Genomic DNA, 25662 nt, shown 5'->3' on the forward strand with positions numbered 1-25662 from the left:
TAAAATGAGTGTATCTATATCTAAAAACTTTTAAAGTTTATAGATGTAAAATATGGTATTTAGAATCTCCTTTAAAAATAAAGAAACACGTTTTTTTTTCCTTCGGAAAATCCCGATAGGAAGGGTGGAAAAGGGTGAAAAAGAGGTTGAATGCCTTTAACGAGGCTACCTATATTTCAGAACCTGAAGATATTACAGACCTGAAAATTGGTATTGGGGATCCACTTTAAAAATAAGGAAACACGTATATTTTCGTTTTTGAAAATCCGGATAATGGGGGTGAAAAGGGGGGTGAATTTTTAAAATGATTGTGTCTATATCATAAAACTTTAAAAGTTTACAGATGTAAAAATTGGTATTTAGAATCCCCTTTAAAAGTAAAGGAATAAGTATTTTTTCGTTTTCTGTAAATCCCGATAGGAGGGGTGAATAGTGGGTTGAATGCCTTTAATGAGGATACATATATCTCAGAAACTGAATATATTACAGAACTAAAAATTTGTATATGGGATCTCCTTTAAAGACAAAGAAACGCGTATTCTCGGAAAATCCAATGAAAGGGGAGGGGGGGAAGAATTCTAAAATTAATTGACTTAATTGTATGAGAATACATACATCTAATAAAAACTAAAGTTGTTACGGACGTGAAAATTGATATTTTGATCTCCTTTAAAAACAAAGAAATGCGCGTTTTGTGGGGGAAACCATCTTGGGGGGTGGGAGTGGAAAGGAGTTGAATTCCTTTCATGAGGACACATAAATCAAAAACTGAAGAAGTTAGAGTCGTGATAATTGCTATTTAGAAGATCCTTTACTATTAAAGAAACAAGTATTTTTTGCCGGAAAATTCACTTAAGGGGGGGGGGGGAGAGAAGTGTGAAAGGAAGTAAAAAAAGCGAATTATTTTTATGGGGATACTTATATCTCAAAACTCAAGGTAATAGACGTGAACATTGGGGTTTGGAATCTCCTTTAAACATAAAGAAACAAGCATTCTTTTAATTTTTGTGGGGGGGGGGGGGGGGGGTGGCGGTAAATAAATTTAACGGCGGTGGGGTGTAGAAGGAGGTGAGACCAATTGATTTTACTATTATTAATGTACTTATAAGGATCCTCCGTTGCTCAGGCGGCAGCGCGCCGGCCTCTTACAGCTGGGTTCCGTGGTTCAAATCCCGATCACTCCATGTGACATTCGTGCTGGACAAAACGGGGGCGGGACAGGTTTTCCTCCGGATAGTCCGGTTTTCCCTGTCATCAGTCATTCCAGCAACACATAATAGTAATAATAATAATAATAATAATAATAATAATAATAATAATAATAATAATCCGGAACGTCGTCAAATGTGTGGACCGCGCTGGAAACGGCTCCTGGACGGGTAATGACTAAGAATGCAGTCCGGCCGCGGGTTCAGTGCCGTCAAGGCACCCAATATAACACCACGCCGGATCTCGTGAAGGATTTTATCCATATTAAAAATATTATAGGAAAAGATGGCAAAGATTTACGGACCCAACTGACCGGGAGGAATACCTGATCCTAGCCCGGGAAGTACGAAATCGATTGCTGGAAAGGAAGATTGAAAAATGGGAGGAAACGTGCCGTAAAATAATAGAAAACCAGTCAGATCGGGAATTTTGGTGGATTCTCGCAGAATACGAGTCAGATCGCGAATTTCGGCGGATTATATATCTAAAACAATAAGCATTCAATTATAAATTTCAGTATAATACCGTAGCGAAGCACGGGTATCTTGCTAGTAATAAATAAATATGAACCAGAGGAATGGCATCCTAAAGAAGAAAGTTATCTAACTCCCGGGCGATTTGGCCGTGTGGTTAGGGGCGCACAGCTGTGAGCTTGCATCCGGAAAATAGTGGATTCGAACCCCACTGTGGGCAGCCCTGAATACTGTATTCTGTGGCTTCCCATTTTCACACCAGAAAAATGTTGGGGCTGATCCTTAATTAAGGCTAAGGTCGCTTCCTACACAGTCCTAGCCTTTTCCTCTCCTATCGTCGCCATAAGACCAATCTGTTTCGGTACGACGTAAAGCAAATTTTAAAAAACTCGGTACGCAGCAGTAATCCTATCTATCGGAAATAAGTGTCAACAGAAGACACAAAGCACATCACAACACACAATGGTCGATGAAATGTTATTGTTGATCAATTTTATGAGCTTTCTTTATTGTAGTCCTTCACATTTAGCTTTCTATCGAGTCTGCGATATTAGGGCGTTTTATAAAATTATTTTTTAGCGTAGACTGTAGTTCCTCATTCTCCGACTTTACATACCGATTTTTATTAAGTTCGGTTTACCTATTTTCTCGCGACTCGGCGCTGATATGGACTTAGTAACAAAAGTCTAAATTCATGACTATCTCTGTGATCATAGCCGGTACGGTAACAATGTATAAGAGATAAATGATCGAAAATTTAATTCTATATAACTTTAGTTATGTCGTATTTATCGATACGACCATTAGTAACAAATATTTAATAAAATTGTAGGCTTTCCCCTAAACTACCATTTCAATCAGCGTGAATAAAATTATTTATAGGCTAGGTTATAGCGAACTATTCTACGACTTTGTATATCGATTTTCATTAAGATAGGACCGCTAATATAAATATTTGAGACTAAAATTTTAGGCCTTCCCCTAAACTACCGTTTTTCTCAGCGTCAATACAATTATTTACAGCCTAGATTATAGAGACTTGTTCCCAGACTTTGCCTACTGATTTTAATTAAGATACGACCACTAATAACATAAATATTTGAAAATTACATTTTAGGCCTTCCCCTAAACTACCATTTCACTAAGCGCGAATAAAATTATTTATGGCCTCGATTGTAGCAACTAATTCCCCGACTTTACATACCGATTTTCATGAAATTCTCTTCAGCCGTTTTCTCGTGACGCGTGTACATACAGACATACATACAGACAGACAGACAGACAGACAGACAGACAGACAGACAGACAGACAGACAGACAGACAGACAGACAGACAGAAATTACGGAAAAGAAAAAAATGCATTTCCTTGTTACTGTGGACATGACCGATGCAGAAATACGGATGTACAGAAATGTACAGACAAAACTCTTACTTTATATATATAGATAGATAGGATTACTGCTGCGTACCGAGTTTTTAAAAATTTGCTTTACGTCGCACCGAAACAGATTGGTCTTATGACGACGATAGGAGAGGAAAGGGCTAGGACTGTGTAGGAAGCGACCTTGGCCTTAATTAAGGATCAGCCCCAACATTTTTCTGGTGTGAAAATGGGAAGCCACGGAATACAATCTTCAGGGCTGCCCACAGTGGGGTTCGAATCCACTATTTTCCGGATGCAAGCTCACAGCTGTGCGCCCCTAACCACACGGCCAAATCGCCCGGGAGTTAGATAACTTTCTTCTTTAGGATGCCATTCCTCTGGTTCATATTTATTTATTATTAAATAAATCTCTGGTTCATACATTTTCTGATACTAGGGTACGTAACACATTGGTTCATCATAGTATTCCAGCTATTCAATCCCTAATCTGAGGCTTGATTGGAATGATCAGTGTGCATATTTCACGGAATAATGGCAGAGGAGTATTCACTGCTGTCTGCGGCCTGGTCATTCCAGCTGTGGAACTTTGGACTGTTAGATCGGCACCGTAGTACTGTTCGTTAAAATTGAGAAAATGTTCAGTTTTTTATTCGATCGAGTATTCTACAGTACATGATAACATTGCATTTAGTCGCTACATTCCTACTGGCGTTTTTTTATGACGTATGTTGCCTGGCCGAGGCGGTAAAGGCATACTCGGTTCGCCCGGAAGGACGTGGGTTCGAATCCCCGTCAGGAAGTCGTAAAATTTAAGAAACTACGTTTCCACTTCCGAAGGTGCATATGGTCCTGAAGTTCACTAGCCTACATCATAAATGAGTACCAGGTTAATTTCTGGGAAGTGGGGGCAAAGAAGGCCGGGCGTAGAGCTAACCACTCTACCCCACCAAGTGCCGAGGTTACGGATAGTGGAAGCCTTTACCTTCCACCCCTCCAAGGGTCTTCATTGCCTGTACGGAGATGACTCTCTCTCTGATGTTGACTTCAGTTAGGAAAACCACAAAGACAGTCCTTCTGAGAATCCCGTAGCGAAGCACGGGTAAATCAGCTAGTATTCTAATATTTCTAATATCAACACCTATATTTGACGTTATGGTAACTCCTTAATCTTAACTATACACATGTATCCACCATTCATACCTTGCATTGTGTTAATCCCACGGCGTATATCTTACATTGTGCTTGCATCGCTTATTTGATCCTTCTATGAATATCTCAACATTTACCGATCATATTTACGTCTTATTATCACCTAAATTCGCATTACCTTTCTCAAATTGCTTCATGTAACTTCGTTCTCAACTATTTAACCTTCAATCAAATCCATATCATTATTATCAATACCACATTTCATATCTCATAACCTCTTCCTAAATAAATGCACTTATTAAGACGTATTGTTCTTCTTTGCATTAATGCTTCCTTATATGGATCAGTTCTCTTCTCATATAACGATGCTTAATCTTAATATTTCATTCATGTATCTAGTGACGTTATTTGACAAGGAATAACTCTTATATATATCCCACTTCTTCTCATGTCATCCATTTGTGACGTAATCATAACCTGAATGGCTTCACGAGATCCGCAAATAATATTTAACATTCGCAAATACTCGTATTTAGCTGTTCGATAGTCTACCTTCCTTCTCGTAATCTCAATTACCATGATTATCCACTTAATTAATGCATAGCCATTTCCCTCGAGATATCGATCTAGTTACATGCTAACTTAATATAGCATCAACAAACTATATGTAACACACATCACTTCACTGTATCACTTGCACTTCAAAGTATCTCACACTTATAATACTTTATATTATATGCATATGCCTAGCTAAATTGAGAATTAATATATTTATAGTAAGAGCTCGTCATTCATCAAGTAAGCCGTCTGTAGCTCTCTTTCTCCGTCACATCGCTGGTCACAACTGGCCACGGTCTGCGGTTCGGCTGGAGTCCTCCTCTACATCAGGTATGGTCTGCTGGCTGGATCATATCTCCCTCCAGGTCGGTCCATCTCGAGTTTAGCAAGACATCTTCTTCACAGTACAGCTGTCAGTATCATCAAACAAGTTCTACAAGTAACCGTTCATTTTGGAAATTTCTTAATATTCTCCCTTTAAAGTGTTCTAATTATTTTTTTGCGCTATAGTCAATCGGTTATCTATATTTGCTTAGAATATTCGGTCCTTTCTTAGCAGAATCTACTATTTTAAATTATTTATCCTCTGAAAACTCAATTATTCCTTAATTCTTCCTCTCAAGGAATGATTCTTGCGTATCTTTCTCTTCCTACAACACTTCTAGATAATGAGCTCCGATGTTGGCTCTATTGGCGAACTATTTAAATAAAATACTCGTATTTTACGACGTCCTTATATATTTTTACTGTACTTTAGCAAGTATCTTGCCGTATTTTCTTATTTAGAAGCAGTAATACTTCTAAAATTCCGATATAGTCGTGATTATTCCTCTTTTCCGACGTAGTGGTAGCGACTTGCTTCCTATCGCCTTCAGCTCAATTTTTCAAGGGTGTATATTAATAATATATAATATTTTACTTGTTTTTTTGAAACAATTCACCTGACATTGCCCTGTTCTTCACAACTTCTTCTTCTTCTTCTTGAAAGGTGTGGTTGGACTCATGTGTTATCGTCCAGTCACGAAAACATTAATTACTTAACACTGACACATGTATCACTCGTATTGTACTTTAAAAAGTAATTGATAGAAAAAAAAAAAGAAAAAAAAACATTCCATAGGAGTCACACAAGAAACGATGATAACATATAGACAGAGGGTAAAGAGATTTATATCCTACCAAAATTATGATAAACATTTTGCAATGGAAGAGAGAGCATAAAGAGACTGTCAGAGGATTATAATATAATATGTGCTTCATCAAGAAACTGATTTATGCTGTTCACAAGAGTAGGAGTTAGAGAGGATAATAAACACGAAATACTTGTGGGGAAGGGGATGCCCATGTTAAGCAAAGAGGATAGGAAGCGCTGGCGGGGAACATCAAAAGCAGGACATTGTAACAGAAGATGATTACTGTCAGTATCAGACAAGCCACAAGCACAGGAAGTTGGGGGAGGAAGATGAAAACGATTTTTATATTGGGGAGTAAGGGCATGATTAAAACGTAAACGTATAATAGATGTGATATGGCGCCGAGAGTACGTACCATAATAAAACCACGGTTTAAGAGGAATAACAGGTTGTAATTGATGATAAAAACATCCCTTTTCTCGTGACGTTTCATTCCAATCGGACTGCCAATGTTGATATGCTATTTCCCGCACTTCATGAATGAGATCAGAAGGGGGGATCGCAAGAAAAAGAGAGGGGGATTGTTGTGATGCTCGTTTAGCTGCCTGATCAGCAGTCTCATTCCCCATGATACCAGAGTGACTGGGAACCCAAACTAGAGTTATATAAACACCAGAACGAGTAAGGATATATAAGAGATACTTAACGCTATATAAGTACCAATTAGGGGAAGAGAGAGGCGAGCATAAGGCATGCAGAACATTTTGTGCATCCGTGAAAATCGTAACCTTATCATACGCATGTGACCTGATGGTAATGAGGGCTTGTCGAATAGCAAACAGTTCGGCGGTAAAAACAGAAAAGGCAGAAGGGAGGGAAAACTCAGAGAGAGTATACGGTTGGGGGATATAAAAGGCTGCTCCAACGCCGTGTGCTGATTTTGATCCGTCAGTAAAAATGCTTACTTCCCTTTTGTAGAGGGAAAGTCGAATACGTTTAGTTGCAAGAGGGGAAAGAGGAGTGGAATGTGTTAGACAAGAAAATGATTCAGAACAAGATATAATTACTTGAGGACAAAAGGGCTGACTGTTATAAGGGATAGAGTATAAAGGCAATGTGGGTAAACGGAGGAGCTCATCTTCTCTTGGTATAAGAGAACGAAATGCGGTATATAAAGCAGGGACACGGTTTCCACGGGGAGATTTGGAAGAATAATAAGAATGTAAAATTCGTAGCTTGGGGATAAGCTGAGACCGGGTGACAGTAAAATGTTTGAGGACATACTTAGCGGCTATAGTCTGTCGCCGAATCTTTAAAGGCTGTTCACCGGCTTCTATTAATAAGGCATTGGTTGGTGTAGTTTTAAGTGCTCCTAAACACACACGTAGTGCGCGGTATTGTATTGTATTTAAACGTGCAAGGGTGGTAGCAGAAGCGGTGTCGATAAAAAGAGCACAATAATCTAGTAAGGATCGAATAGTTGCTCTGTAAAGGAGAATAGCTGTAACGGGGTCAGCGCCCCAACTTCGACGGGTGATCGTACGTAATATAGAAATAAAACGATCAGTTTTACGTTGAAGAGAGACCACATAAGGAGTCCATGATAATTTGTGGTCCAATATCACTCCAAGGTAGGGATGCTGATTAACAAAGGGGATAGTAAGACGATCAAGAAGGAGAGGAGAACGGTTAGGTGCGCGAGTATGGGTAAATAGGATTGCAGCACATTTGGAAGGCGAGAGTGAGAAACCATGTTCATGTAACCAGAGAGCAACCTCATGAAGGACACATTCTATTTTTCTCCTACACACATCAACACTATCATGTGATACGTATAAAACATAGTCGTCTGCGTAAGCTAAAACTCGTGCGTTCTTTGTAATTATACGTTCTAAATCTCGCATATAAAGCGCAAAGAGGATACCGCTTAGTATATCACCCTGTGGGACTCCATGCGAAACGTATCTTCCTGGAAACGGGGGGTAGGGGGATTTGAGAATGAGAGTGCGAGAAGTATATAGGCGTTCTAATAGAGAAATAAAAGCAGAGGGAAAGCCAAGCGAATCAAGGCAAGACCATAATAGGTGTAAAGGAACGGAATCATAAGCTCCTTGAATATCAAGAAAAACAGTAATAGTGCTATGTTTACGATGTCTAGCTAGTAGGAGATCAGTCAACAAAATATTGAGTGGATCTTGTGTGCTACGTCCTTTAAAAAAGGCATACTGATATTTAGGAAGGATCTGATGTTTCTCCATAACCCAGAGAAGACGCCGTAGTAGAATTTTTTGAAAGAGTTTCCTAACACAGGAACTTAAAACAATGCCACGATAACTTAAAGGAGAAGAGGGATCTTTCCCAGGTTTAAGAATTGGGACTAAATGAAAGTTGTTCCAATGTGCCGGTACCTGTAAGGTGAGAAGGATATTATTAAAAAGAGAAAGTAAGACAAGAAGACCGGTATGGGGTAAAAGTCGGAGCATAGTGTAAGTGATACTATCAGGACCAGGGGATGAACTACGAACTACTTGTAAAACGGACTGTAATTCGGACAGTTGGATGGGTTGAAGTAAAACAGAAAATTGGGGGGATATGGGACGGAAGGAAGAAAAGGGAGGCGGAATTGTGAAGTCAGGTGTTATAGTATATAGAAAAGAAAGAAGGACATTAGGCAGAATAATCGAATGCGCAGGGTGTACAGAAGTAACACGGGTAAGTGCGCGAATGGCGTTCCAAAGGGATGTTGCAGATACGCGATGATTAAGAGAGGAGATGAAGGCCTTCCAAGACTCGCGTCTCTTTGCATTAAATATGCGTTTGATACATGCATTATGACGTTTCAATGTTAAATAATTAGCTAGTGTCATATTCTTACGATACAATTTAAATAAAGCTGTTCGCCGCAGTATTAACTTGTGACATTCGTCGCCCCACCAATGTATTTTCTGATAAGGACGGGGGCAGAGGAAGGGGATAAATTTGAATGGATGGAAAGTCTCAACATATGAGGAGAGAATGCGTAGAAGGGTAGGATAGTCTAAGGTATTGGGCGTGTATTGAAGGAAATGGGTGTGAAGGAAACTACAATACGATTGTTTATCAAAATTTCGGAAAGACCGAATATTACTGAGGTGAGAGGGTGGGGATGAGGAAAAGGGTGGTTTACAAACACCAAAAGAAATAATAATAGGGAAATGATCACTCAGATGAGTGTCACTGAGTATATGCCACACGGTATTAGGAGTCATGTGGTCATGGCAGAGCGAAAGATCAACAGAACTAGGGGGTGAACCAGGAGGGGTGAGTCGAGTTGGGGACCCGTCATTTAAAAGGGTAAAGTGATGGGATTGAGTTGCCGTAAGAAAATTTGTCCCTTTAGATGTATCTTTAGAACTACCCCAGGCAGTATGGGAACAATTAAAATCACCAAAGAGAAAAACATTGTCTATGGAATCAAATTGGGTAAGGAAGTGGGACCAGTGAGAGGTAGAGATATAAACATCAGGAGGACAATACACATTGATGAAATATATATTTCGCACGATAATACCTAAAGCAAGAGTATTTGGAATGCAATGCGTCAGAGGAAAGGGGACATATGGAATAGACTTATGAATAAAAATGGCAAGGCCTTCACTTTCATTAGTATCAAGGCGTTCGACACGAAAATCAGGAAGATGAAAAAGGGTGTTTGCATAAAACCACGTTTCTTGTATTATAATGATGTTAGCACATGTTTCCTGAATTAACAGTTGAAGTTCATGTTTTTTATGAAAAAGACTTCTAGCGTTCCACTGCAAAACGCGTATCATATAGGGTAAGGATATGAGCGATGCGATCTCGTAGTTGATAAATTACCGGTGAAATGGGAGACTCTCCTCCCACATTCTGAAGAAGCAAGAATAAGATTTGTTGGATTTCTTGATGTACTTGGTTTCTTTGTATTAACAGTTGAGAGTCGTGGGATCGGGGCGGGTAACTAGGACCCGAAGTAGAGGGAGGTGATGCTGTGGGAAGAGAAGATGGTGTTGTAGCAGGCGGAGGAGAAGAAAATGGAACCCGGCCCGTAGAACCAGGGTCAGGGCGTACCAAGGCAAGATAACCAGTTCTATCATAACCCGGAGTCAAAGGCGGAGGGGCAGATTTCTGGATTACTTGTGTAAATTTACGTTTTCTAGAAGAATCTTGAACAGGGGAAGAAGAGACTTGTTCTGGTACCAGGGGGGGAAAATCCTGGGGGTGTTCAGACGGATGATAATGAGGGAGGGAAGTCTTGTTCTTAGCATCTTGAAATGAGATATGTTCCGTGCTCATGACCTTCTTTATCTCTTGTTGGTATTTGTGTTCCGGACAAGTTATTGCTCCCGTTGGATGTGGGCCTTTGCAATACACACATTTTGCAATCTGAGATGTACAATGATCGGTGGAGTGCTCCATTGAGCACTTCCCGCAGCGTGCTACCTGTGCACGACATTGGGCCTGTGTATGACCATATCGGAGGCATTTTCTGCAAAGAACAGGGGGAAAAATGAAAGGCTCAACATGCAAGTAGACTTGGAAAAGAGACACTTGTGTAGGCAACTTATGGGCTCGAAAAGTAATTTTAATTGACCCAGTGGGGACATAACCAACACCATCATTGGAAACAATGCGACGATTGAGACGTTGTACTGCTTTAACCGGTACGGTTGAAGTAAGATAAAGTCGAATGTCGTCTTCAGAAAGGTTCTTATCCACATCTCTAATAATCCCCACACGAAAAATATTAGATGACGGGATGTATGCCTTAAGATGTAGAGATGTGAGCAGAGGGTGGCACAGAAAATCGTTGGCTTGGCCCGCATTATTAAAAATTATTTGTAGGCGATTACGACCTTTACGGGAGATAGACTGGACGGGAATATTACGTTCATAAAAATGTCTCCCAAGGGCCATAGGATGGAGTTGCCCTAAATTTTTGTTTTCCAGAGATTCAACGTACACAATATAAGGTCCAAGGTGTGAATGGGAATACTGTTCACGTTCCATAGGCGGCAGTACATTGACACCATTAGAATTAGAATTTTGTGATAATTGTGAGTCTGTCAAAATTGATTGAGTTGCCAGGTTTCCAGAAGATTCGTCTTGCATCCGAACTTCTTCCTCCTGCGCGACAACTAACTTATCTCCTAACAAAAGGCTATCACCTCCACTGGAGGCAGCCATAATAACACACGGCACTAGCACTAAAACAAGAAAAAAGAATCCTCACAACCAAATACTGAAAACACGGAGCACACGACTAAGCGTATCGTAATGTGTAAGTATTAGGTAGCGACTGGAGGCACAAAGTTCTTCAAAATATACCAGTAAATAAACTTCAAACTATTTGCTGAAGTTCAAACAACACCTCTCACGGTTGCCAAGGAAAAAAATGTGTGACAAAATATTAATTCAACACACCACTACTTTGTTCTTCACAACCTTTTAAAAGTGTAGGTCCCATGTTAGTCATGGCCTCCTAATATACTCATATCTCGAGATTCTCTTGTATACAATCTTGACCTGTGTGGTCCATACCTTTCCTTGACGCCATTTTGTGATAGTCCGAAAATGCAATGGGCACACCGTTAAGAGAGCTAAAAAATATTTTGCATTCAGACAACTTGTTCACAGTTTGGTACAAAACTAGATTTAAGCATGCGCACAGCAATGAAGCTTGAGGATGTGTTCTTTTAAAAGCTTGCACTCCATTCATATGCCCGGCCATTGAAGCAGCTCTATGGTAAGATTGCGCAATTAACTTGTTATTACAGTCAAACTCAGTCAAATATTGTCTTACGATTTCTGAAATTCCTAAAGCTGTTCTGTTTTTACTGACGTCACTGTACCCGATAAATCTTCCCTTTGTGCCCATTGTAAAGATAACGTATAACAACGGAGAGTTGTGCAGTGTTTGGAGACATCAGTCGTCTCGTCCTCTAAAACTGAAACAAAGTTGGCTTCTTTCAATTCAGAATTCATTCCTTCCAGCAACGTGTTTGCCACTGCATCAATTAAATCTTTCTGAATTCTGTTTGATACATCCCTAAAAACTGTGGATGGCTCCAAGTCGGTTTTCAAAGGAGGGTCATATTCTACAGTGTATTTTAACAGCTCGATGTAGTTAGCCCTATTAACTGAGGTTTCACACTTGTCATGCCCTCGGAAAGAAAGTTTTTGCTTACATAAAAAGAACACAACATTAACGAAACGCTTCAAGAGTTCCCTGTTTTGTTTTACCCTCTCGTTATGAAATGTGATTCCCTGTTTGAGCTGGTCATCTAGTTGTTTGTCCATCCTAAGTGTACCAAACGTCGCTAAGAGATAAGATGCTCTGATGTGTCGTATAGACTCTTCGTGAGAAATAGCTGCATTGTAAAAATTCCCAGATTAATGTACACTGTTTTAGTCCAGCTGGTGTTTCTGTCTTTACCGAAGATAAGGCAAGACCAACAGAACAGAGCATTCACTTTGGTGCATCCTGTCAACCAAACATATTTTTCGCTCACCCGATTGCACGTGTAGGTGCCCGAACACTTCCGACATTAAAACAGCCCTAGGAAGTGGCGCAGCGCCAATGCAGTGGCGCTCTGGACAATCACAAACATACCGTCACACCTAAATGTATCACATTTAACAATAACAAGAAATGTTGAATTTAAATTGAACACATAGTCATATTATGTTCTTTCACCAATACATATGCCGGTACGAAACACGCAGAACTTCAACCAATATAAATGAGCAAAAATGTACACAGATGTTTAAATAATGAAACCTAAATTAACAAATTCAAATCCTACAATAAAAAGTACAGCACTAAACACAAACAATAAAGGACACTGATCATAATTAAAATCTTACAATACAAGAGCAAAGAATTTAACACCAACAAGAAATGAGACACTGAATGTATTTGCAAGTATCAGTCTTGAGCTGGCAATGGACATAACTTATGTACAGAACGCCTCAAAATTCCATTGCTGGTGCGAATTGTAACCGTACGCACTCGTCCGTCCTTTCCAGGATTAGTTTCCTCGACCGTTGCAAGTCGCCAAGAGAAAGAGGAGGAATGTTGTCGTCCTTAACTAAGACGATAGTTCCAGGCTGAAGATTAGGCTGACTTGTCAACCATTTCTGCCGCTGTTGTATGCTATTAACATAGTCATTAGACCACTGTCTCCAAACGTTCTGCTGCAGCGCCTGAATGTAGCGCCATCTGGAAGTATAACAGTGCATACTATCACTAAGGTCAGGTTCAGGGAAGGATAGCAGGAGAGCTCCGATCATAAAGTGGCCAGGAGTCAGGTATGAGGGTTCATCAGGGTCGTCCGAGAGTCTAACGAGCGGTCTTGAGTTTAGGCATGCCTCTATTTGGCTACGTATAGTATACATCTCGTCATATGTCAAGCAGGCATTGCCAGCGGTTCTTCGCAAATGATGTTTCATGGATTTCACTCCAGCTTCCCAGAGTTCCCCAAAGTGAGGCGAATCAGGAGGAATAAAATGCCAAGTGAATCCCTCTTGCGCTGCGTTGTTCAGCATTTCTGTCTGCCACTGTTCCGACTGGTGCACCTTCAACAATTCATTTCTAGCTCCTACAAAGTTAGTAGCATCGTCACTGTATAGGTTTGTACCCTCCTGGCCGCGAATCTCCGTAAGGCGGCAATAAATGCCTGTGTGGTCAAGTCCCGAACTAATTCCAAGTTTATTGCCTTGGTGCAAAGGCAAACGAACAATGCTACGCAGCATTTTACCTTGACCTTGCTCCTGGTTGCACCCTGTTTAATGTACAACGGGCCAGCGTAGTCAACTCCCGTATTCAAAAATGGCCGCGAAGGAGTCACTCGAGGAGAAGGTAGCTGCCCCATGAACTGCGTTGCTGTTGAGGCTCGTAGTCTGAAACACTTCACACATTGCTGAATGACAGTCCGTACCACTTTCTTTATGCTCACTACCCAATATCTTGTCCTAAGAGAAGCTGCTACATGATTCGCACCAGCATGTAGCAGCCGAATATGCTAGTTAGCCACAATCAACTTGGTTATATTATGACGCTGAGGTAATACGATTTGATGCCTTTCTGCAAATGGTTTCAAAGAGTTTTGTAAGCGTCCCCCTACTCGTAATACATCGTTCCCATCTAGGAATGGGTTCAGATTTATTATTGAACTTTGCGGTGAAACTGATGAGTTCGACTTCAACTCGCCTATTTCCCTTGCGAATGTCACCGTTGAGCAAGTTTGATACATATCTGAAGTCCCATTGTTAGCTCTTCTGCAGATAACGGTCCCGTTCTTCTTACGTTGTGTCTTCTGGAATTGAAAACAAATCTGTTTCAATAAGCCATCACCCTTTGTAGACGACGGAGAGATGAGAACCGTGTCGTGAGTTTGTCAGATGGAGTGGCACTAACTAAACATTGTACCGTATCCCTTCTTTCTGGAAGTTCGTCTGCAGAATCGTTTGAAACCTTAGTGGGCCAGGTACTTGCGTCTTCCACTAAACATGCCGGCCCATGCCACCATTGTTCATTATGTTGTGGGCTGAGTGGTCCTTCTCCCTTTGAAAAAACATCGGACAGGTTGTCTTCTGACTTAACATGACCCCACTCGGCTCTTCCAGTCAACTGCTGTATCTCAGAGCCACGATTTGCGACGAACGTTTTCCATCTTGTCGGTTCAGCTGCAAGCCACGAGAGTACTATTGTCGAATCAGTCCACAAGAAAGTGTTGTCGATTTTCAGATTCAGGGTGTTGGTAGTCTTATCCATCAAACGTACCAACAAAAGAGTCCCACACAGTTCTAATCTAGGTAGAGACTGTTGTTTCAGAGGAGCAACTCTGGATTTCGAACATACCAAATGTACCGAAACTTCACCGTGTTGATTGGTACTGCGGATATACACACACGCTGCGTAGGCCCGTTCAGAAGCGTCTGAGAAGCCATGAACTTGTATCTGGACGACTCTTCCCGTGCAAAGAATCAACCTATCGACATGGATGTTGTTCAGTGTTGGAAGATCAGTAAAGATTTTAATCCAGCCCTCAAGTAAAGGAGATGGTAGTGGTTCAATCCACCCTAGTTTTTCTTGCCACAACCGCTGCATGAAATTTTACACATTACGATTACCGGTCCTACGAGCCCTAGTGGATCAAATATAGAGGCTATAATTGAAAGCACCTTCCGTTTCGTATGGCCTCCATTGTTCTCCTTGATGTGAACCTCAAACTGGAACTTGTCAAGAAAGGGATGCCACAGCAATCCTAGCGTTTTAATATTGTCTTCCTTATCAAATCGTAGGGGTAACTGTGATTCTCTCAGTTCTTCTGGTATCGTCTCAAGTACAGCGGAGTGATTCGAAGTCCACTTGCGGCGCGGGAAGCCTCCGCTTTGCAGCAACTCTTGTAGTTCTTCACGCAGCTGTATAGAATTTTCCACTGTATCGGTACCACACAATACATCGTTCATGAAGAAGTCCCGCTTCAACACGTGAGATGCTGTAGGAAACACGTGGGCTTCTTCTTCAGCCAGTTGAGTTAGACACCTTGTGGCTAGGAAGGACGCTGGGGATGTACCGTATGTTACAGTCTTCAGTTGGTAGGTGCGTAGAGGCTCGGATGGATGTTTTTGCCAGAATATGCGCTGTAAGTTAACATCCTTGTCATCTACTCTGATCTGACGGTACATTTTTGTAATGTCTGCCGTGATCGCAATCTGATGTGTACGAAACCTTATCACAATTGATAGTAGATCTTGTTGAACAGTAGGTCCCACCGCGAGAGTGTCATTGAGGGAAACGCCATTGTCAGTTTTGCAGGACGCGTCGAATACAACCCGTGTCTAAGTAGTGGTACTTCCTGCCTTCAAAACTGCATGGTGTGGGAGATAGCAGAATGCTCCTTCGTCTTTGCATAGATCTGGGGCCAGCTTCATATGACCCAGGATCTCATACTCCTCCATGAAGTTCACGTAATCAGCTCGCAGATCAGGTCTCTTCTCAAGCTTCTTTTCCAGTAGTCTGAATCGTTTCTCTGCTATTTTGTAAGAGTTTCCAAGTTGCAGACATTCTGCCTTCGTAGGCAACCTCACAATGAAACGTCCACTGTTGTCCCGTTTGGTGTGAGTTATGAAATGCTCCTCGCAGTACTGCTCCTCCTTGGTTAGGGGCATTTTTCTAGCTGTCACTTCTTCTATTGCCCAGAATTTTTCCATCTTCCTATTGAGGTCATCTTCCTGTCTGAGGAAAAATGATGAAGTGGGTGGAGTTTCTGCTCTCTCACTAGTCCGAGCCCGCGATTTTATTGGACCTGACAGTATCCATCCCAATACAGTGTTCTTCAAGATGGGTAGCTCATCGCAGTTTTTCCGCTACCCTTCTTGCAACAACTGCATAAAAATCTCCGCACCGATGAGCATGTCCACTGGTCCTGGCTTCTTGAAGTGAGGATCCACCAATGTGATATCCTCAGGCAGGTTCCACGATTTACAATCAATATGGTTCGCTGGAATATCGCCTGTTATGTGAGGGAGCATAGAACACGTTATAACAGTTTCGAATCTGGACACATTAGAAATGATACGAACGTCAACACTTTGAGATGCGGTGACAGCAGTGTTATCTATACCACTAATTGGAATACAGTTTCTATGTCTCTGCAGCCTCATCTTACTTGCAAGCGACTCGGTTATGAAATGTGATTGCGATCCATTGTCAAGTAGAGCTCGGCACTGGTAAATTCGACCATTGTTGTCTGCAACTCCTACTATTGCAGTGGACAGCATTACTTGAGACTGTGTCTTGAATTTTAGTGTGCAGTAACTAGCATTACTCTGACCTTGTTCGTCGTCTCTAATACCGGTACCTCTACTAGCTAGTGTATCCTTGTTTGTAGTCGTTTGATTGTGTGTGGCACTGTCAAAGTGAATCAGAGTGTGATGTCTACGTTGGCAAGTCTTACAGCTACCAGTATTGCACACGTTGACACTATGATGCCTAAAACAGTTAAAGCATAAACCCTTTCTTTTGACAAAATCATACCGTTGTCTTGTGTTAGCTTGCAGAAATCCTTCGCACCGATGTAATGAATGATCTAAGTCACAAAAGTCACATTTCCCCCATGTAGATACGTATGAGTTAAGAATTGGGCTTTCATTGTTTCTCACATACTGGTGTTTAGCTGCATTTGCCGCGCACCCCCTCTGTTCCAGTGTTGCCATCATCAATTCTAACACGTGTGCTCTCTCTTCCAAAAAGGTGGATACCTCAGCGAGTCTCGGAAAATCATTGCTTGGAGCTTTCATTTCGAACTCTTTACAGGTAGCGAGATCTAACTTGTCTAACATCAGCTGCTGGAGTAAGGCTTCGTGTAAAGGCACTGAAAGGTTGAGGTTCTGAATAGCGTTTAAATTGCTTACTAAGTGGTTGTTCAACTTCCCAAGGTCTGATGCTATATCTTTGTGACATGTAGGTAATGACAATAGAGCCTTGATATGTTGTGTTGCTATCAGTTTTCTGTTGTCGTACGTCTTACATACGATTTCCCAAGCTCTTAAAAGTTAGAGTTACAAACAGGAATGTTCTGAATTAATTGATGAGGCTCGCCCTTGAGTGCTGAAAGTAGATAATGAAAACGCTGAACGTTGGATAGTTTTAAATTGTCAACAATTAAAGCCTGAAACGTGTCTTGAAAATGAGTCCAAGTCTCATACTGCCCATAAAATGTAGGGAGGTCAATGACGGGCAATCGTATTTCCATGGAATTCGGTTGGGAATTACCGCAAGAATGCTGACATAACTGATCGATATTCTGCTCGGGGTCTGTGCTCTTTTCTATCAGTGTGGTCATCCTCGCCTCCAAATCGTAATAGTTTTCTTCGAACTGTTCCCTATCCCGTTCGTGATTTTCGTAGTTCTTGTCGTCATTAATCTCGAGATTACACTGAACATGCTTATATTCTTCCCAGAGTGGAGGCAATTGTTTCAACCTGCTACGTAATGCATTAATATCGGAGCCCGCCACAAACGTGTCTACATATTTACATATACGTGTCAGTGACCCTTTAATGACCGCTCGTTGTTTCACTAACAGGTTTTTCTCATTAGACTCCATGATATGAGTTAGGAAAGACAGGAAAATTTAAAGGAATGACTGACCTCTGGTATACTGCTCTGATGTGCACTTATCCTTTGTCCGCCTCATCTAGTTCAGCATGCCGCAGGGATGATGATATACGTGCTCCAATATTCTCTCCACAGGTTGTCAGCACTCGAAACATACACTCGCAAACACCGGAGGACCACGTAATATTATAGCATTACGAAACTTTCAAGAATCCGGCCCGGTATGACCATGTTCCGACCTCATACGGACAGGTCCCCGAGAACACGTGGTGCTAGGAACCACATGCTGGTTCATACACATAGAAAGATGAACTGTACTTAATTATACAAATACTAGGTTTATTACGCTATATACACATCGTGATACATTTGTTTAACATGTCGCTCACGCGATGGTTTAGATATTTACAGAACTTGTCCGCATAGCACATTTTAACATAGTACGGCAGCCATGTTGCCTTCTCTAGTCACTCGTCGCTCACCCGATTGCACACGAAGGTGCCCGAACACTTCCGACATAAAAACAGCCCCAGGAAGTGGCGCAGCGCCAATGCAGTGGCGCTCTGGTCAATCACAAACAAATATTTTCCACTACACACCCACACATATTTCCAAATTGATATTCGCGGCAGTGACGACACCATCATAACTTAATCTACAGCGTCACTACGCTTAATACTCGTTATATTGATGAATAATGGCACATAACTCACGAAACCTTCACCTGTAATCCAAGAGGACCGCTACAAAAATTCACTATATACCACCATTACAGACAACCAAATAAAATATTCGCTTAGCTCTGTGTTCATGCTGGGCAACCTAAATATTTTGCTGAGACTATCGGAAAACATACTGTACACATGTCATCAATGAATTGCTCGAAAAAACTTTATACGTGCCGAAATCTAACAATAAAATATATTCTTTTATATTACTATTGATTTCATAAACAGGCTCTATTTTTGTTAGCAAGACGATGAGTAAGTGGCTAACTGTTAACTTGTTGATATTTTTATTATAGCCCCTAGTGTGTGGCGTTGAACACTTCGAGTGTCAAGTATTAAAACTAACAGGCCCTACCTAAGCTAGCTGGCCTGTCACCGTAAATTGCTATCTGGGGAGGGGCCACAGCTTCAAGGTTTAAACTTTATAAAAAGCGTTCTAAGGAATAATAAGGAAATATAAATACAAAGTTATTTACCCAAGCAGCGATGGGGTAGATGGGGTTCAGTGCACGCCACTGCTACCAACCACCACAGAAATACGCAATAGTGATTACATCCCTCCATATAGGGTTTGCGTCAGGAAGGGTATCCGGCCGTAAAACAGGGCCAAAATCACATGTGCGACACAGTTGCCAACCGCGACACCACAGGTGTGGGATAAGCGGTAGAAAAAGAGGAAGAGATTTCAATACTAACCTTATCAGCTTGATTGTGCTATGTGGGGCAGCTTAATAGTAAATTAATAATTTACTGTGTTTACCAAACACGATTATTCGTTGTCAGGCACAATTTCGTTATAAATGGAGATCAGTGTAGTGATACATAAACCTGTTAACCTACAGAGCCAGGTAACCGTTCTTATGTATTTACCCGTACATGCCCAGTGTTGCGTTTTCGCAACGCAATATACTGCTTTGAAATCTGTTGCTACAATTCAAGCATAATAATGGAAATGAATGAAAACCTACAACCTGTTTTCCCGTCAATGACCTGGGCAGGAATGGGATGAATGAAGCCCTCAACTTGTGGTGGGGACAGGAATTGTGCCGGCTGCCGAGGTCTGTCGCACTCCTCTGGGGTAATGCTTAATGACTGAAAGATGAAATGAAATGATAGTGGAGAGTGTTGCTGGAATGAAAGATGACAGGGAAAACCGGAGTACCCTGAGAAAAATCTGTCCCCCCTCCGCTTTGTCCAGAACAATTCTCACATGGAGTGATTGGGATTTGAACCATGGTATCCAGCGGTGAGAGGCCGGCGCTCTGCCGCCTAAGCCACGTAAGCTCATAATAATAGAAATACTGCTTTTAAATTGTCACTGAGCAATCAACAAATTGTATGACATCACAATAGTATATTTCTTCCTTCTATACCAAGATTCTGCCTGCTGTCACTTCTTGATGGATACAGTACTTTTGCATCCATCTCTTGGCACAGGCCAGAGTAAAGTGTAGCTTCCACCGAAGTCCCAGTCAACATCCATGGCTGTGACAATATGGAAGTTGCTGGGGTATGGGTAGAGCTGAGTAATGACATTCAAGCATGACTAGTGCATCTGACTGTTATGAAAGGTGGTGCTCATAGGGTCAGTCGTGCTGCAATAGTACTTTCTAACCCAGTGAGGAAAGCAATGGCAAACTACCTCACTCCTCATCTTGCCTAGTACGCCTCATTTTGGTGTTGCCATTGGTTTTTGGGGTTTCCTTATAACCGCATAACCTTTGGTGGTGCTATTTGAGGATCCAACCAGCCTCTGGGCTGATGACCTAGCAGACAGACATACCAAGATTAAATTTTTGGCAGTTTTTGAAGGTCTATTGAACTTGCTGCTACACAAAGGGACACTAAACACCAAAATGAAAACAGCACAAACAACAAGAAGAAAACAAGCACAATACTTACCGTAAGGGCAGTAGCACAAAATATGAAACGTGGAGGGCATAGCATGAATAAAAGGGCAGGATCTTATCATTAACGGTTGACAGGTTGCCAGGCTAATATTGCTAACTACCAAATGAGAGACCAGATTAAATTGAAAATGAAGAAATTTTAATAAATAAATAAATAAAAATGAAAATTTAAAATAGGTTAGAAACAATTAAATTTACATATATTCTTCTCTTTTAAAAAATCATAACGCAATTAAAACTCAAAAGGTGAAACACCATTTTATAATTAATTTTATATTAAGGTAAAATGAATCAGCTAACAAGATAGGGTTTCTCAAATAAATACTGAATTACTCAAAACAGACATCACTGAATAAAATTCTCAATAAGATTTACTTAAAATATGGGAGGAAAATATTAAAATAGGTTGCAACCTCTTCAAATAAATTAAAAGATAAACACTAGGAAATTAGTATATAGAAATTCATCGTTATTTTTAGAGTGATGATCATCAGTATACGGGCCCGCAATTACAAATATAGCTTAAAACTGAAATTTGCTACACTACAAAATAGTTAATTACAAGTCACACACAAGGACACACGAAAAGAGGAAAAATAGTGGCTCCAACCGCGAATAAAAATTACATTAAGTAACCGAACAAGATGAAAACACAATGAAATTAAAGTCGACAGCAGTCTCAACTAAATGAAGTACAGTATATCAAAGGAAAATTACAATGAACGTTCCTCACAAAAAATTATAGAATACGGAAGCACACCCTAGGAGCTACCAGTACCGACGCCAAGCCATAATCCAGTCATAGTCATCAAAGCCACCAAAATTTACAGCGGGTCAATCAGATAAGATAAGAAGGGATAATTACGTAATGAAAACAAAGGTACGGAGCCCAAAACAATGAGCAGAAGGAGACAGCAAAACGTAAAGGGGTCGGCATATTTAAGTTAAATATCGACCAGCAAATTTCAATCTTTTACAGACTCAACCTTATTAAAATCATAATAATAACTTTTTTCACTACTCCCATGGGTTACAATGCGAAATTACATTTACTTTTGTTAAACAGTACGCCAACTGCCTAAATAATTTAGAAAGGAAGGGGCTTTGGATCACGCCAAGATGCATATATGAGGTGTCACTTAATTTAAGTCCCAACAACGCAAATAACGATCACATCAAAATAATAACCAAGTTGAGGCAATAGTAACAGGTAGAAGGTAAATACGAACAACGCGGAAAATTAGGGAGGAAAACACACCTCAACATTAGTATCAAAATAATAATAATAATCCACATCATGAAGAGCAGTAGGCAAAAATGCACCACGACAAAAGCATAAGGTAAAACGACATACACAAAATACCACCTCATAGACGCATACTTAGCGATCCCGAACTCCCTACATTACATTAGTTTTGTATTTCATACTGATTAAGTCCAAAGATGATACACAAGATTATGGTTACAAAGTTATACGATGCCGAAAGGGTGCGTTTATGATGTTGGTCAAATCCACGATGAAATTACTTACTTTTAAATGTCTGCTCGTACGAAATTCCTTTAATTAATTGTAATTTCCAGTACTTACTTGGAGTTAGGGTATCCAGCTTACAACACTTTTAAAACTCCATACCGGAAACGGTAAGAAGACACAAGCTTACTTTAACACTAAAGAAAAAAAAAACAGGTTGGAACACACTAATAAACTTTTAAAATAGTAAGGGGCATTGCCCCAACATTCACACTCTTATCCTCCATCCGTAACTGTCTTTCTATGCGCCAAGATGTCCTCTTGGGAGCTTCACACAACACAGCCATCTTGGACTGTAGCGGCGAACGGACTGTTCGAGCTCACACTAAGCAAGCAGGAAGAAGCTACTTCCCATGATTCAAAGCGTGCGCGGCGTGATGCGCGCACCTCTCAAACGATAATCCCGCGAATCAAGTTGATCCACCAAATACGTAACAATCGGGAAAGGTTATTTGAATTAAATTTGCCTGGTAATTTCCACAGTTAGGCAACAGTTCAACAATGGCCGATAATGTAGATAGCGTCCCCACACATAAGTATATATGTCCAACGAATGAGGGTATCTTAAATTATTAAATTAAATTATTGTCTCAGTAGACAAGAGCTGAATGTTCGTTCTCGTTGATCTAATATAATCATTTTATAATGTGTATCTAATCAGTATGAATCCGCTGATAGATTATTATAGTATCTTGAGTTCTAAGCTCACCGGACCAAAAATCAGTCACCCTAGTGCACGGTGCATAAAGTTGCTGATTTATTGGTGTTTCGTAGGGGACTGTTACGTGTCTACAAGAGTGGTGTACTACACGTGGCCACGAAACATGACGTCAGAATTGTGGTTGGAAAAAGATCCTGAGTGAGAAGGACCGGAGACGCGTTTCACAGGTTGTGAATCAAAATCGCTTCCAAACTCGACAGGAATTGCTTCAGTCGGTGAATGAAGGTCCATCCCAACCTGTCAGCGTGAGAACATTGTGACGGGAACTGCATGCAATGAACCCTTGTAGTCGGTCACTTCGCAAGTGGCCATTGCTCACACAGGCACATAAAGCTGCGTGTCTTCAATGGGCTAGAAATCACCGAACGTGGACAGTAGCTGACTGCCGGAACGTAATGCGGTCTGACGAATCACGTTTTTGCCTGTATTTCAATGACGCACGTCGTCAAGTGCAGCGAAGGCCAAATGAAACATTTCATCCTCAATGTGGGCAAGGTCAGGTTTAAGCCGGAGGTGGGTCTATGATGCTTTGGAGGTGTTTTTCTTATCATAGATTTAACGTTCTACGGCTATGGAGATGAGCGGCTTCGAACCCCACCGTCGGCTGACCAGAGAATAGTTTTGTGTGGTCTCACGTTTTCACTTCCAGGCGAATGTCGGGGCAGTTCCTATTCATAGGCCACTGACGATTCGTTCCACCTCCTTACCCAGTTTCATTTACCATCATTAACTGCTCAATCGCGGTTGTGACGGGAAGGGCATCCGGCCGTAAAAACATTCGATATCATTTTATCTCACTAAATCGCTCAGCCCGTATCAGAAAACGGGACTAAGGGTACTTATAAGTACATTAATGATCTCCGCTTTTATGATACTTGTCTTAGAATCGATAGGAACTGAAAGAACTTAAACATATTGAATGAAATACAGGGTGTTTCAAAAAGGACTTTACAACTTTGACAACTTACTTACAGAAATGGTTTTGGTGTCATCTTAACTGACAATAGATTAAGTTTACCTAAACAGGTTGAATGGGACCTCCATCGGTCATGGGGCACATCTGAAGTCGATTTCTTGAAAAACTCGCTGCAGCATATCAGGCGTGACTCGTTCAATTGCGATGCAGGTTCTACATCTGAGTTCTGGTAGAGAAGCCGGTAAGGGTGGAACAAACACTGCATCCTTTACGAATCCCCATAAGAAAAAGTCAAGAGGTGTCAGGTCTGGTGAGCGTGGGGGCCATGCAATTGGTGCACCTCGTCCAATCCACTTACCCGGAAAGCGTACATTCAGGAATTCGTGGACGTCGGAGAGGTAGTGTGGCGGTGCGCTATCTTGCATGAAGTGTATGCTGAGTTCTTGGTCATCAGCGTCAATCTGCGGGATTAAAAAGTTTTCCAGCATATCTAAGTACACTATTCAGTTGATAGTTTTCTCACTGAAGAAGGAAGGCCCGTAAACTTCGCTCTTGCTCAATGCAAAAAACACGTTCAATTTTGGGGTATCACGTTCATATTCTAGCACTTTCACTGGATTTTCACTGCCTCAGATCCTACAGTTGTGTCTATTAACTTTACCACTTAAGTGAAAAGTTGCCTCATCGCTAAAGATAATCTTTCCAATGAAATGTTCATCTTCTTCCAACCGATGTAACATGTCCACACAAAAGTCCTTTAGAGCAATCTTATCAGTGTCTTTTAGTTGCTGTGTGGCATTTTGAACTTGTATGGTTTGAGATGTAACCGTTTTCTCAACACGCGTCAAATAGTCGTATGTGCGACGCCCAGCTCTCGAGAAGCACGCCGTGTCAATTTTCGAGGACTGTGCTCAAAGCGTTGTCTCACTTGCTCTACGACATCGTCAGACGTACGTGGACGACCTGAGGATTTCTTATGGCTTATCGAACATCCAGTTTCAATAAAGCACTTATGCCACTCATAAATAATATTATTTGTTTTATGTCCCACTAACTACTCTTTTTACGGTTTTCGGAGACGCCGAGGTGCCGGAATTTAATCCCGCAGGCTTTTTACGTGCCAGTAAATCTACCCATACGAGGCTGACGTATTTGAGCACCTTCAAATATCACCGGACTGAGCCAGGATCGAACCTGCCAAGTTGGGGTCAGAAGGCCCGCGCCTTAACCGTCTGAGCCACTTAGCCCGGCATGCCACTCATAAATAGTAGGCCTACTTGGAGGATCTTCACCATACTTTTTACGAAAATTACGTTGCATAGTTGTCGCCGACTTCGACTCTTCAAACCAAAACACACAGCGAGTGCGCTCGAGACCGGTGAAGGCAGCCATCTTTGCTGCAACTGTCGCTAGCGCTTGCAGTGGCGCGATTCTGTACTAGGGTACCACGCGAGTCAAAGCGTGATCTATTGTCAGTCAAGATGACACCAAAACCATGCCTGTAACTGAAATGAATAAATAACTTTGAGCTGTCAAAGTTGTAAAGTCCTTTTTTTGAAACATTCTGTATTCCAGCGATGAAATAACCCGCACTAGGATTTTTGGGTGGGGCTACACAACATAACATGACCATGACAAAGGCGAATACTGACATTTTGTGAGCGGGAGCGTGGAACGTAAGGAGGTTGAATCGCATAAGAATCTGCAGAGGATAACCAACAGGATTAAGTCGGAAAATAAATAATGCTATTGGATTTACGTCCCACTAAACTACTTGTATATTCCTGGAGACTCCGATGTGCCG

The 25662-nt window shown here is 41.2% G+C and overlaps 2 protein-coding genes across 2 annotated transcripts in view; both read right to left on the reverse strand.

The window, feature by feature from the left end:
* The window catches only part of LOC136876268 (inactive pancreatic lipase-related protein 1-like), a 343437-nt gene that overhangs the window by 54965 nt on the left and 262810 nt on the right, over nt 1-25662 (reverse strand). The gene's annotated exons all lie outside the window — the stretch shown is intronic.
* The window catches only part of LOC136876267 (uncharacterized), a 136021-nt gene continuing 126658 nt past the window's right edge, over nt 16300-25662 (reverse strand). Inside the window, 4 exon segments of the mRNA XM_068228046.1 lie at nt 16300-16924; nt 23915-24147; nt 24149-24652; nt 24655-24838. Of these exon segments, the coding sequence (XP_068084147.1) occupies nt 16300-16924; nt 23915-24147; nt 24149-24652; nt 24655-24838 (1546 nt within the window).

Source organism: Anabrus simplex, chromosome 6 (assembly GCF_040414725.1).
Source record: "Anabrus simplex isolate iqAnaSimp1 chromosome 6, ASM4041472v1, whole genome shotgun sequence".
NCBI lineage: Eukaryota > Metazoa > Arthropoda > Insecta > Orthoptera > Tettigoniidae > Anabrus > Anabrus simplex.